At 23.0% G+C, this 14636-nt stretch overlaps 5 protein-coding genes across 6 annotated transcripts in view; 1 reads left to right on the top strand and 4 right to left on the bottom strand.

Annotated features, from left to right (window-relative positions):
• Window positions 1-1184: 1184 nt before the first annotated feature.
• On the bottom strand, window positions 1185-2787 carry LOC129618606 (beta-1,3-galactosyltransferase 6). Its single transcript, XM_055533450.1, has 2 exons — window positions 2671-2787; window positions 1185-2608 (listed from the first exon to the last, which is right to left on the bottom strand). The coding sequence occupies exon 2, from the start codon at window positions 2476-2478 to the stop codon at window positions 1321-1323; it is 1158 nt and encodes a 385-aa protein (XP_055389425.1). The 5' UTR covers window positions 2479-2608; window positions 2671-2787; the 3' UTR covers window positions 1185-1320.
• A 447-nt stretch (window positions 2788-3234) lies between these two features.
• On the bottom strand, window positions 3235-4687 carry LOC129618619 (alpha-ketoglutarate-dependent dioxygenase alkB homolog 4). Its single transcript, XM_055533467.1, has 4 exons — window positions 4581-4687; window positions 4039-4524; window positions 3785-3986; window positions 3235-3730 (listed from the first exon to the last, which is right to left on the bottom strand). The coding sequence occupies exons 1-4, from the start codon at window positions 4609-4611 to the stop codon at window positions 3529-3531; spliced, it is 921 nt and encodes a 306-aa protein (XP_055389442.1). The 5' UTR covers window positions 4612-4687; the 3' UTR covers window positions 3235-3528.
• Window positions 4688-5125: 438 nt separating this feature from the next.
• On the top strand, window positions 5126-6192 carry LOC129618591 (phosphomannomutase). Its single transcript, XM_055533430.1, has one exon. It carries the CDS (start codon window positions 5295-5297, stop codon window positions 6054-6056), a length of 762 nt encoding a protein of 253 aa, XP_055389405.1. The 5' UTR covers window positions 5126-5294; the 3' UTR covers window positions 6057-6192.
• A 241-nt stretch (window positions 6193-6433) lies between these two features.
• On the bottom strand, window positions 6434-7894 carry LOC129618590 (UDP-GlcNAc:betaGal beta-1,3-N-acetylglucosaminyltransferase-like protein 1). Its single transcript, XM_055533429.1, has 4 exons — window positions 7785-7894; window positions 7271-7729; window positions 6703-7195; window positions 6434-6640 (listed from the first exon to the last, which is right to left on the bottom strand). The coding sequence occupies exons 1-4, from the start codon at window positions 7797-7799 to the stop codon at window positions 6444-6446; spliced, it is 1164 nt and encodes a 387-aa protein (XP_055389404.1). The 5' UTR covers window positions 7800-7894; the 3' UTR covers window positions 6434-6443.
• A 3118-nt stretch (window positions 7895-11012) lies between these two features.
• LOC129618596 (inositol-trisphosphate 3-kinase homolog) overlaps window positions 11013-14636 on the bottom strand; it is a 39798-nt gene continuing 36174 nt past the window's right edge. For both annotated transcript variants that reach the window (XM_055533438.1, XM_055533439.1), the window contains one exon: window positions 11013-12209. In XM_055533438.1, coding sequence (XP_055389413.1) covers window positions 11411-12209 — 799 coding nt within the window. In that variant the 3' untranslated portion in view covers window positions 11013-11410. The remainder of the gene's footprint in view (window positions 12210-14636) is intronic.

Below are 14636 nucleotides of genomic sequence, written 5' to 3'. Positions count from 1 at the left end.
GTATATTGTGTCTACTTATAGAAGTTTGAAAATAATGCGAATTTTAGTGAATTTTTTATTATGATAGATATTAAATAATTAATATTGCAATTAAAGCATTTAAATTAAAAGAAATTTTCAAATATTTTTGTTTCTTTAAAATTTATGCATGATATCACGGTATTCATACCCTATTTAGCAATTGATGCTTATTAATGCAGTAAGCTGAAATGTTTATTAATGCAGCATTACTGCAATTTTAAAATCAGAGGATATGGTAATCCAGGACTTCAAAATTACAGCAAAACTGTATGGGTACACACTAATCAACAATTAGAAATCATAAACTGACAAACTCATTTATTAATACCATGTTAGTGCAATTTTTCTAATCTTAAAACTACTGGAGAACATGAATTAAAAATCAAAAACAATTTTTGAAGATTAAATTTAATAGATTAATAAATAAATATTAAATCCAGAGTATGAAAAATAAGATGAGCTATTAATTTAATTTCACATAAACAAATTTTACTTGTACTTTATTGATATTGTTTTAAAATCAGAGTCAAAGCTTTTTTAACAAAACTACTATTTGATTGACATTAATTTGATAATAGCTAGGTATTAAATATTTTAAATAGCATTATACTAGAAATAAGAAGATTTTGATTTTATAACAATTTCTATATGATATCAATAAAAAATAAAATTAGAAAATGAGAACTTGGAGAATGAAATTGGATTTGTTCAGCTTATAAGTAATGAATTATGTATTAATACCGTATTACTGTATTTTGGAAGTTAAGGTTTTTAAAAAGAAAAATCATTCAAAATATAAATTAGTTATAACCAAATTTGTGAAAGATAAAGAAACATGATGGAATAATTGATAGTATGTGTATATAATTAATGAGAAACGAAATTAACTATTGAAAAATATACAAGGAATATGTAAATTTTTGAAAATTCATATTTGAAAAAAAAATTAGTATTGTAGCAGACTTCCTCTTTCCCGTAGTTCATTATCTGTAACTATTGTTGGACAGACTATTCCTAAGATCGGAATTGTAATAATACTGTTAAAATGCATAATTCGGCTCATAAGTGCCAACTGTATCGATACGATATTATTACAATTGCGATATCACAGAATGTACAATGTATATACATAGCTTATTAATAAATCACACAATTTTCAATTACCTAAATTAAAATTTATTTTAAAATTTAAAAAAAAATTATGATAACTACTACATTGATTATGTTTATATTCTTTTTGCACATTTAAAATATTTTAAAAAATTGGTCTTTAAAAGAAATTTTTATTTTTTAAATATTTTAAACAGTCGAGCTCTGATCACAACAATTTGTTGGAGGTTTTTTCCAATCATAGAAATATTCACGCATAATATTTAATCCTTTAATAGAATTACTATCTTTTAAACTTTCATCATTTTTATATAAAATTATCATTTGAGCTGGTGAACGTTTATGTAAAACTAAATGATAATCTTTATATTGTCTTGGTATATAAGCTGTATCAAATCGTATATCATGTTTTCTATATATATTTTTTAATGGAGCTAACCATATACCCATTGAAACATCTTCACTCAAATATGTATTAAAATATTTTCCGTTATTCTTTATATATAAAGCTATATTTCTACTAATAACGTAACCACCACCCAAAGCATATGGTATATAATGATTACATAAATTATAATGAGTTTCTTTCCATATACCTTTCGTTTTAATATTTGCTTTTCCATTGAAATAACCCCAATACAATTCTGGTAATAATTTATCTTGTTCAACATTTGCGATTCGTAATAATTTTCTATCATATGATACTAATTCATTTGCTAGATAATCTAATTTTACATAAGTATCATCATCTACTTTAAGAATATAATCAAAATTTTGGGTATTTGAAAGTATTTCTATACTTTTTAATAGTTTTTTCGTTAAATTAGAATAACTATCAACTAAATCTTCAATAAATAATAAATCATGATATTTTGAGTTTTCATTATCCAATTTGTTTTTTAATGTAACATCCATATCTTTGGTACCAATAGCAAAAAAATGCTTAATTTTAATATCACGTGATGGTATATAGGAAGCTCCATGATCTATTTTCCAATCAAGAAAATAATTAAATTGTTGCATTTGACTTGGTATAGTTTCAACTTCCAAAAATCCATCATCATCATATCCTGGTATATTTAAATATTCTTCAGGATAATAAGATTTTGTTAATGATAATTTTAACCAAGTATTACGCATGGTATCTCTTTTCTCTTCATAATTTGGTGCACTTAATATTAAAACAACAATAAATAGATCATTACTGCTTTCTCTCAATTTATTGGAATATTTTTCGTTGCAAATTTCAATTGTTTCAAAATTACTTATGGTTGCTGTTAAAAATGATCCAAAAAAGAATCCAACAATGGCACTGAAAAAGGCTAGTAAATTTCCAAGTCTTCTCATCTTTTTATTGAATTTATATTTTGCTATTAATATTGATTCCAGCTACTTTTTATCTTTTGATTTTATTGATGTAGAACTGAAAACTGAATCAGTAAAGTATCCAGGCATAATTTTTGGTAGAATTCAATAACTAAAATTAATTTCGAGAAATAATAAATATTTAAATATTTGAATTGGTATGTAATTACTTACACAATGTAATTGAAGGATTTTTGTAGGAAAGGATGTTTATAAGTTGCTAAAAACCAAAATAATATTTCTGCACCTAAAATTAACAACAAACTTTTAGGTTAGAAATTTGTTTAGTTTTTTTTATTTATTTAATTAGCATCTGATAAACTTATTTTGAAGGGCTACCGTGAGCTAAATTGTAATGCAGTAGAATGAATTTTTTCTTTTGGTAAGATATTTGAAAATTTTCATAGCCTCAAGTGGGATTATTGCTTATATTTAAATTTATTTGCATTTTCCATTAATTTAATGCGTCAGCATAATCCTAATGGTTAAAATGCGCTAGCATAATCCTTTTCTCAAAATTTGTACATGAATAAAATTTAGTAGAAGTGTAGAATTAAATAATTTTATTCCAAAACGGAATGACAGCTAATAGTACACTCTGTTGCCTAAAATTAGAAATAATATAATTGCATGTATAAAATAATAATCTATTGTGAATATTTTGTTGTCAAAAAATTATAAATGTCAATATATTATGTTGACAATTTAATTGTAAACAAATCCCATATGTTAGTTCAGTGTAAATTCTAATTCTTGTATACATTTTTTATGAAAATGCAAAGTTCAAAGTTAAGAGCCCTGCTGCTGATTGGAGGTGCAATTGGAGCTTTACATATTGGTTTTAATTTTCTTACACCAAAACCAAATAAAACTAAGTCGGACGAAGAAGCTATGGAAGAACTTCGGAAAAAAATAGAAGGCAATAAAATTTCGTAACGAAATAATTTAATTTAGACAATTTTTTTTACTTAAATAATTTATTAAATATTTAATATTATGTACAAATGTAAATTTAAATAATAATGCTAGAATTTATGTAGTATCAATTTGATTCCAAAATTCATTTGCATTATTTATTATAGTTATTCCTTTATCAGAATCTATTCCATTTTCTAAGTACATTGGTGTAAATTCTCGGTATGCTATACAAACACGTCTTTCATTAATATCTTCACGCAACACACAATGTTCAAATTGGTATCTTGGTGGTCCATACATTACAATCAAGGATAAACTACAATAATAATTTTCTTAAAGGTAATCGTAATCACGATGTTAGAAAACTTACTTGGGCATCGGTATTCTTATAACCATATTTTCATATAAATCTAGCTTTTCTGCCTTATCCAAATTACATATTAATTGATCTTGATAATTTTCAACTAATCTCAAATTATATTTTGAATTATCACCATTATATTTTGTTAAAGTTAACACACTATCTCCTAAACAATTCACAGTAACTACACGCTCTCCCCATACCCAGCAATCTTAAAAAAAGAATTTGATATTCGCTGTAAGAAAAAGCAGGAACAAAATTACCATCAATATGTGGATCAATACTGGCACCTTTGTCAGGATTATATTCTAGAGTACATTGTTCAATTGTTTGAAATTCTTTCAATAATTCTATTTCTTTAAATCTATCTTGACAAAATTTTGTTGATATTGGAAATCCATTAAAATTTCCATTTTGTAATTTACGTTTTTTAAAATTTGTTTTTGGACCAAAATTTTGTTTCCTCCTGCCACTTTGAGAATCGCACCATGGTAACTCATCCAGAGATTTGGTTAATTCTTCTCCTTCGTTTACAGATAAAAAATTCAATTGCACAAGCATTCCTGGAAAATCTATTCCATCATTTGAATGATTTGGATGATCTTCGAGAATTTTAAAGCAATTCCAGCCTGGATAAAGTTTATTACATTTTGGACAAAAACTATATGGATTTAAATCTTGAAATTGTTCAAAAAATCCTTTTTTATTTAAATTGTATTCTTTTTCGCAAAGAAGGCACGTGCGGCATCCTACATGTTAGGGTAGTTAGTTCATTTTTTTAAACTTATTCTGGATTAACATTTACCTTTACATCCACATGATCGAATTTGGTTCATTTTTCTTTATTTAAGGTTGTTTTGATTTGGATTTCTTTTATTAAAGAAAGTGTTGAAATTTTTTTTTAACTACACCAAATTTTGTTTATAAAATTCACGTATGTCAATGTCAATCATTGTGTGACCTTAGGTGTGGTAAAATTTAATATATGACGCTTTATTGTTCCCACAAGAAAATTTCTACGCGATTTTCTGCAAAATCGGTTTTGTAAAGCTTCTACTAAATTTATCACGAATTTTTATAATAGATTATAATTCATTTATTTCCAAAACAAAAATTCCTTGTATGTGGTAGTCGTTTATTAACTAATTTTTCAATTCAGAAACGATTTCTAGTTGACACACAAAAAAGAAATCAAATTTTAATTATCAATAAACACAATGTATTTCTTTTGCTAAATCGCTTTAGAAGTTTAACGTCATTTTATATGCTGTTTATGAAATACTGTTTTAAATGTCATGTGATTTTGTTTACATTCGATAATTAAAAATACTTACGTGGAAGTAGAGAGAATGCAAGTGCTTAAAAAGTGCAATTTTTTTATCAAATTTGCTTCGTGATGCACAAATTTTGATTAGGACCTTCAAAAATTCTTAAGAAACAGCAGAGGTTAAAAAGTTAATCTCATTTCACATAATATTTCATTAATTTAGGAAATTATTTAAATAAACAATATCTAACAATGGTAGTCCAATTGGAACGAGATGAAATTTTACTTCTTTTCGATGTTGATGGAACACTTACATTCCCTAGAACGGTAATTGAACCAGAAATGGAAAAATTTCTTTATGAAAAAATTAAACCAAAAGCAACAATTGCTATCGTAGGAGGTTCTGATTTAGAGAAAATGTTTGAACAGATCAATGGAAAGAGAATTTTACAAGAATTTGATTTTATATTCCCAGAAAATGGTCTGGTTCAAATAGAAAAAGGAAAAGAAGTTGGAAGTGCTAATATAAAACAACATTTAGGAGAAGCTACATTACAAAGATTTATCAATTTTGTTTTAAGATATTTATCAGAATTGGATTTACCATTTAAACGTGGAACATTTTTAGAATTTAGAAATGGTATGATGAATATTTGTCCAGTTGGAAGACAATGTAGTCGAGAAGAGCGAAATTTATTCAATGAATACGATAATGAACATCATATTAGACAAAAAATGATTGATACTCTTAGAAAAGAATTTCATGATGTTGATTTAACATACAGTATCGGAGGACAAATTAGTTTTGATGTTTTCCCAAAAGGTTGGGATAAAACATATTGCTTACGGCATATTGAAAAAGTTGGAAATTTTAAAGAAATTCATTTTTTCGGTGACAAAACAGAACCAGGTGGTAATGATTATGAAATTTTTGTTGATAAAAGAGTTATTGGACATAAAGTAACTACACCGCATGATACAAAAGCTATTCTAAAAGAAATGTTTGCAATTTAATTTTGTATAAAAATCTAAAGCATTTGCCATTTTGAGATCTTTTTTAGAAGCCAAAGATCAAAAATTGTATATTTAATGACTACATCAACAATTTTTTTTTTAATTATCTAGATATAAAAAAAAATTTATAATAGCATTCAAATTGTTAAGTATTACATTTGAAGCTGTTTAATTTAATTAAGAAAATTTTGGAAAGTTTTATACTTTAAAAAGTTGGGCTTTATTTTTTTAAATTAAAATCCATTTTTTATCTTTAATAAATAATAAAATCTATCAGAATCAATAACATAATTCGTATTTTGTTATATTACCTTCAATAATTTAGAATTAAATGAGAAGGCAGCAGAAATTCACTCTTAAACATTACTGCTTCAATATAAAATTAATTTATGAGAAAATGATATAATCTTTTCCTTCATTTAAATTAAGACTTTTAAGATTTTTCTCAAAGATTCCATTCGTTAGATCTAGTTTCATGCATATTATAATTGGTGGCTTAATTTTTTCAAAATGAATTATTGGTATTGAGTATGTTACTTGACGCTTATTTTTATCAAAATAATTATATTTTTGATCAATTTTTTCTAAAAATAAATTAAATAAAAAATAAGTGATTGATAACAGATCTCTAAGAAATAAAACTTACTTTGATCAACATCACAGAAAGCTCTAACGATTCTTTTAAATTCATCAGGAATATCACGAAACAGTTTTCTACCCTGTTTACCGGCATTCCATATTGTAAAACCATTTAACCATTCTTTTGTGCATAAAACATTATTAATCAGTCTTTTTAAACGAATTTGCCATATTGTTTCTTCTGATACAGAAAATGTTGTTGCACTCAGATGATAACGATATATTAAGAGAATTTCATTTGAACGTATAACATTTCCACCATTATCTAAATGTTTATAAAAGAATATTAAATCTTCTGGAGTACCTTTACCATTCTCAGAGAATCCATCAGGTACAGCATCATAAACATATCGATGACAAAACCATGTTGGCATAATAATAGTTGGACCATTCGAAGTATAAACTTGTAAATTTAATTTACTTTCAGGTAAATTATTTGCCCAACGTTGAAAACGATTTGTTGAATTTTCAGGTATACGAATAAATTTACTGCCAATTATCTTAAAATAAAATTTTATTTAATTAAAATGACTAGAATATATTTTGTCTTTAAATAAAGGGCTTCTAATACTTACAGAATTTTTATTTTCTTTAGCTAAAATGTATTGATTAATTATCCGATTAGGAAACATAATATCATCAATGTCTTGAAAACATAAATATTCTCCTATTGATTTTTTAATTGCAACATTTCTACCGTAGCCAACACCTTTTGGTTTACCGGTTGTATTTCGAAATATTTTTACATCTATATTATGATTTTTAAAAATTTCTTCCCATTGATTAAGAAGTTTAAGAGTATTATCCGTGCTTGCATCGTCAAAAATACACAATTCAATTTTTATTAATGGAATTGTATAAAAATATGTATTACATTTTTTATGATTTAATTTTTGATATGAAATTTCATGGGAATTACAGTCACAATTATGATTATAATCTTCTGAGGAATCAAGTGAAATTTTTTGACTTAGAATAGATTTAAAACAACTTTCAACCCATTTTTCACCGTTAAAAATTGTTATAATCACAGACTGGAAAAAATATCATTAATAATTTTCTAATTAAAAAGTTTTTTCTTAATCTTACCACAATATCGCACATATGTTATTTATTTACATCAGTTCGAGAATAAGAACAAACGCATTATCAAGATGCCAGCTGTCATTGAATTGTCTGAAATAGGGTTTTAGTGTGAAGTGTAATAAAAACAGGAAGGTGTTATGTTTAAAAAATAGCTTAAGATCTAATTTTATTATACAAATTTGATCTAAAAATTTTTTTTAATACAGACTCAACATTGTAAAAATAAAATTACATCATGAATTTGTTAAAATTTACTAGATTTTCTTTCCCATTAATTAATTTGTATGTCCCAAAAAAATTTTTTTTTCCATTTTATGTCCCAAAAGTCAAAACCAAATTCCATATACATTTATTTATCCCTATGGCAGCACTTTCATATTCTGTAATGCGACATCTATGAATGAATATAAAAACTCAGTTGACTAAATTCACAATTTCATTTCTTTTGTGAATTTCATTTACTAATAGATTATTAATTGTTAAAAGTTCCACATAAATTTAAAAAAAAAGAGGTTCAAAATAAATTTTTATTTGAATTAAATTTTATGAAATGGAAAAATGAAAATTAAAATAATACTTGTCAAAAACGAATATGTTTCATTAAATAGGATTCTCAAATTCAGAATCCTATTTTCTTTTTCTTTTAAAATCGATAATTATGATAATGAAAATGTAAGAGTCTAATACTAGGGATTTTCGATAATTCAGTTTTAACTTAGGTCTTAATATAAAGCATGTACCTTAAATCAATATTACAAAATCTCCAAATGAAGTATGTTCAATATAAAAAAGAACCACGGTCGAGAAACGAGGCATGCTTAAAGTTTCAAAGCAAGTATTTTAAGTTTGAAAAAAAATCCCATAGAAAAGTGTAAGATATTAAAAATTTGATTAAAAATAAACTAGATAAATCCTGTAGATCTATAATGATGCAAAAAAATTTTTAAGATTTTAGAACTTCAGTCAGAACTTTTAATTGCATATCTGAATTATCAAAAATCCCCATACCATATATCTCATAATTTTTCCAATCTAAAAACTATTAATAATTCTTACAAGTTTCTACCTACATCATAATTTCAAGTGTACATCAAAATCTCATTGGATCTTACAAAATTTTGTTTTTAAAATGTCATTGTCATCTATAGAATTTAGTCAAACAAAATTACTATAACCTAACCAAACGACAAATAAACTTTGGATTTATCCAGTCTTTTTTTGCGAATCCAAACTTGAACTTTTAGCTTAACTTCAGAACTTACTTTTTAACAATATGAGCCGAGCCTTAAAAGAAGTTTAGTACTTCTGGTGTATGCAGTGTTCTCACAGTGCACTAGCATCATTGTCATAAAGAACTAAATAATGGGCTCTGATTGCTATTGAAATATTTTACTCTTCTTATTTCTTACAATTAATAAATATTTTAATTTATATAATCCAATTAAATAAAAACAAATTAATTTAAATTATAGTAAATTAATATTTTATTTGAGGTTTCTTTTATGTTTTTTTTTTTTTTGTTTATGATTATAATGAAAATTCCAATATGGAAAAAAAAAATAATAAATTAATTTTAAATAGATTTAAAAATTAAAAATATTTAATAATAATTATTAAGGTCGAAAAAAAAAAAATTTAATGTTTATAATAATTATAATGTAATTTTATCTATAATAATGAAATACAATAAAATATATTATAATATTTATTAAGATTTTTTAAAAATTAAGTTTTATTAATAATTAAATGCATTTTATAGTTTTATAATTGACATAATTTTACTGAAATTTTATGAAATATAATGTAAATGAATTTAAAATTGTTATTTTTTTTTTTAAGATTTTTATGAAAATTTAAAGTTTATATTGCATATTATTATATAATTACAATTTCTTTAAATTTAAAGCAAGTTTAAATTAATTATAAAAAAAAAAAATTTTTTCATTGTCACTATTGAATTTTAATTACTTTAGTCAAAATGAACAAATTTTTTTTTAGTTTGCGAATTTCATTATTAAAATAAAAGTCATTTATTTTGAAAATTGGGCAAGTTCTTAATTGTAAAAATAAATTAATTTTTTATTATAAATGTTAATTATCTCTAAATTGTTTTATTTAAACAAAACTAGATTTAATTTAATGTGTACTTGAATTAACTAACAACTAAAACCGAAAATTTAAAATTGAACTAATTTCAAATAAATTGATAATGCCAGAATTTAGCTACAGCTAATGTCAAAATTCTTATTTTGACATTCAGAATACAGCTCCAGCTATTGTCAAAATTGAATAATGACAGAAATGCAAAAACACAAAAAAACAAAACTTGCAAAATTTTGAAAATACATGACTTTTTTTTTAAAAAAATAATTAACAAAATTTTACATATTTTTTTTAATTTTTTTATAAATTTAAAGTAAATTTTTTTTTTGAAATAATTTTAATTAAGAAATTGTAACTTTATTTGGCAGTTTTTTGAAAAAAAAAAGAACCATATATAAGAGAAAAAATTATTTTAAGTAACATCTTCTGGTAACATTTTGTTTTAATTTAAAAGAAAAAAAAAATAAATAATTTTTAAGTTTTACTTTTTTTTTGTTGTTTTTGTTTTGTTTTAATAAATAAGATTTTTGTTTTTAATATGATATTATTATTATGTACAAGAAAGTTAAAAATAAATTATTAAATTTTTTAATTAAATGAGCTTATATTGAGAGTGTCACTTATGAGGCATTTTATATTAATTTATTACAAACTGCTTAAGAATTTATTAAAATTTAAGTCCAAATTAATTTGACAGTCAAAAATTGTGAATTTAATTTACATGCGATCTCTGACAAATACTAAATTTAATGTAATCTTTGATAAATGACACTCAGGATATGCTCATTTATGAAATTCTACTTTAAATTTAAATTTACTTAAATCTAATAATAATTTTATTTAATTATTTTTTTTTTTTGATATTTTAATTAATTTTATTTATTAGTTTTTGTTTTTACACAGTTTTATAATAATGTACAATTGTTGTATTTAACATAATAATGTTTTAAGTCTTCGTTGATTAGATTTTACATTTATAATTATATAAGTATTATATTTTCTTTTATGTACATATAATTTATATTTTTGCATAAGGAATATGAAAATATATATATGTATATTTTTTTAGCAATATTAAAATATTAAGGAATTAAGTACTATAATTCCATTTTCAAACAAAAAATATATTTGAAGAACAAAAACTTATTCTTTTCAAAATATAATTATTATATAAAAAAATAAGAAAAAAAAAAAAACAATAAAAAGACTTTTATCATAAAATCTTCATCTTATTATCTTATAAGGCAGCATAATTCTTGCTCTACATAATATTATTATAAAAAAAAAAATATTATTGTACTTCTTCATCGTACAAATTTCTAATTAAGTGGAGTTTTATTTATACACTGAAAGTCTTTTTCCTTGCTTTTCTCCCTCTTCAAATACTCAATGTTTTTTTTTTTTCCTGATTGCATTTTCTTCAAAAAATGTTCTTTTAACAATTCATATTCGTGGGTATTAACCATTTTCATTCAACATTTCTAATTCAATTCTCTTTATATTTATTACAATAATTATTAATTATTTCAAATAATCATACTTTCATAAATATCATCAAAAATTTTTATTAATTCATCCATTCCTTTTAATAGACCATCTTCTTTATTACCCGGTGACCATGGTTTACGATGATCAATTTTAAAACCTTTTGGTAATTGTTTTGCTTTAGCAAAATCAATTAACCATACATTTGTTTTATTATCATCATAAACAATAAATATACTTGAACCAACAATTTCATGTGTTCGAAAAAATTCCGATTTTTCAATTGATGAACGCATCTGTTTTAAACGTTTTAATATATCACGGCATACTGATTTTTTACCATTTAAAAAATTACTTATTGTTATTTCAATTTGACTTGAACTATGTACAGTCTTTAAATCTTTAATTGGTTTATTACCGCGCATTCTTAATGCTTCAATACGAAAACCTTTTGTATGTGATGATGATATTTGTTCACGAAATAGCATATAACGTAATTTTGTAATAGCTTTATTATTATGTTCTTCATCTGTTGGTGCATTCATATCAATTGATATCATTTTTTTATATAAATCTGAACGTAATGTATGATTTGATACTTCAGTCTCTGAGAATGTTCTACAACCCATTTTAATATCCATAACATTTGGATCTTTATAACCAGCTAATAAATCTTGTAATTCAATATAATATTCACCATTAATTTTATGTACACCATAAAATTCTGGTATTAAATTTGATGCATATGGATCTGATTCAATTGATTGATATGATTTTAATTCATTATCATCTAATGATGGTATACGTTTACGTACAATACCAGTTGCTGTTGGTACAATACTGTAAATATAAAAAAGAGAAAATAAAAATTAATAAATTAATTTTTAAATAAATTTTGTATAAATTTTTTTTTCAATATTATGTAATTGGTGTTTTCTTTATCAGAATTTAGAATGATTTCAAATACATAACATAAACAAGCCTACATTTTACTAAAAATAACCTTAATTTAAAAAACAAAAAGTTAAACTACGAACCTACATATAGACAAAGTTTATCTAACCCCAATAAATTATTTTAAGCCGGTTTCTTATATCTCAAAATTATTTATAGTTCTACAATATGAAAACAAGTCAGAATTATCTCAAACTATACGTATATACTTAAAATTATGAACACAACAAATTCACTGTACATTCACCATCTCAACACTTTATATATTATATATGTACGTATGTTCCTAATATTTACTATATTTTAGAAATTAATATTGGTTGCCATGTACAAAATGTAATAATATTTATATCGAATTTTATTTATTTTTTACTAGTTATAATTACAAAACCATTCTTGGTTCTTATCTATTTTATAGTCAAAATTAAAATCTGTATGATATTTTTAGAGTTATATGTATACAATAATAATAAGCACTACATATACTAAAAAACACATGTTCTTTCATCATCCAGTGACGATGTGTGATGTGTCACAGAGAACAATATTTTGATATACACTATATAAATATGGGTATACAAAGTAGTATTGTCGTTTCATAGTATAATTTAATTTTAAATTTTTTCAATAACATGGTGATAGTGTTTCTCTTGAAAAATTTATACTAATATAAAATAATTAAAATTCATAACAAACAACAATGAAAATCATTTAAAATTTTTTTGATTTTCTAATGTGTAATTTTATATGTATATATTTATGGATATATGGAGTAGAGGACATGATTTATAACCTTATTTGAAAGATTTTGTGATTTTAAATTTTAATTGAATTAAAAAATTTTTGAAAATATTTTAAATTGTTCTTGAATTAAATTTTTTTCCTTTAAGATGTTTAATAATATTTTTTTAATAAATTTTATAAACTACATGCGCTGTTAACTTGCTTTTAATAACGAAATTTAAGTAGTACTGAAATAACAAAGTACTGCAGTATCATATTCAGTACATACTTTATTAATTGTCATTGCTATTATCCTTAATAATTTCCTTGTCTTAATTTTAGTTAAAATTTTTTTAGCTCTAATAATAAGTAGTTTATTTTCTATTAAATCCAGATTTAATTATGCAATATGAATAAAAAATTTTTTAAATATAGAAAATTTAAAAAGAAACTTTGACAACACAAAAGTACTGAAAATTTATATTTTACATTTTTGTAATAGTACTAAAACCTTATGTGAATATAATAGTACAATGTTATGCCTCTGATAAAAAAAAAAAATAATATTTTCTTTTAATTTCAATAACCTAGAATATTTATTTGGAATGATAGAATTTATTTTTATCAAAAATAAAGTACATACACATAATATTTACCTACTTCTTTTTATTATGAGTACATATACATGAGTACATGTCATATGTACATAGAATATGGTTTTCTTTTTAACAATAATTAATACCATATTTTGATAAAAAAAAAAATAAAATGTTGTTTATAAATTAATAATAGAATATACGATAAAAATTTATTTTATTTTTTTTTCATATATTTATAAACAGTAATTTTCCATAATGGATAATGAGTAGGTATAAGTATGTATAACTATATATATACATAATTTCAACACATCAATTGATTTAAGTAAATAAATTATAAATGATTATTTGAAAAAAGAAGTGAGTATTTTAAGCATAAGAATAAAAAAAAAACTAACTTTTGTTACAATTTTAAGTGAGTAATAAACAACTAATTAAATAAATAACATTGTGTTAGATTTTTTAAATTAAATTGTAATTATTCAATTTTATTTTAGCATTTTGTAGCTATCTGTACAGCTAGTAATTAATTTTAGTATAATTGTTTTATCAATAGATTATTGGTTTCCCATATTTCAAACCGATAGCGCTATACACAAAATTAGAATAGGCAGATTGAAAAATATTTAAATGTGAATTATCGCATAACGGTAACACTTATACATTTGTTTTTCAAAATACACACCAAATACTTTTGTAATTAGAAAATGTAATTTAATACAATATGAATCTTTAAAAATTGTTTAATTTTGAAAAATAAACAATTGAAGAGGTAAGTGGACAGACAAAGGGATTAAATTGAAGGGATTAAATTGAGCTTTTCATACATTATTAAACTCCAAATATTTTCAACTGTGATTACTTTTATAGCTAGAAACTTAATAAAAGATAATATTGACAGTGTACATAAGAGTTAAGTAACAAAAAAAAATTAATATTTTTACAATTTGCTAATGATGAAAAAAAAGTGTCAAGATGCAAATGTAAGTTA

This window comes from Condylostylus longicornis, unplaced genomic scaffold (genome assembly GCF_029603195.1).
Source record: "Condylostylus longicornis isolate FDR11 unplaced genomic scaffold, ASM2960319v2 ptg000009l, whole genome shotgun sequence".
NCBI classification, from domain to species: domain Eukaryota; kingdom Metazoa; phylum Arthropoda; class Insecta; order Diptera; family Dolichopodidae; genus Condylostylus; species Condylostylus longicornis.
This window is presented reverse-complemented; position numbering and strand designations above follow the sequence as displayed.

Bases quoted from the DNA above. Each gene is read 5' to 3' on its own strand.
- LOC129618590 (XM_055533429.1), bottom strand. The intron at 7,196-7,270 runs GTAAGTATTAGA...TTTTATTTTAAG, and splicing joins CTAAAGAAAATAAAAATTCT to ATAATTGGCAGTAAATTTAT. The intron at 6,641-6,702 runs GTAAGTTTTATT...ATTTATTTTTAG, and splicing joins TTTCTGTGATGTTGATCAAA to AAAAAATTGATCAAAAATAT.
- LOC129618591 (XM_055533430.1), top strand. From the start codon at position 5,295: ATGGTAGTCCAATTGGAACGAGATGAAATTTTACTTCTTTTCGATGTT.
- LOC129618606 (XM_055533450.1), bottom strand. From the start codon at position 2,478: ATGAGAAGACTTGGAAATTTACTAGCCTTTTTCAGTGCCATTGTTGGA.
- LOC129618619 (XM_055533467.1), bottom strand. From the start codon at position 4,611: ATGAACCAAATTCGATCATGTGGATGTAAAG. The intron at 3,987-4,038 runs GTAATTTTGTTC...TCTTTTTTTAAG, and splicing joins TATTGATCCACATATTGATG to ATTGCTGGGTATGGGGAGAG. The intron at 3,731-3,784 runs GTAAGTTTTCTA...TTATTATTGTAG, and splicing joins ATAAGAATACCGATGCCCAA to TTTATCCTTGATTGTAATGT.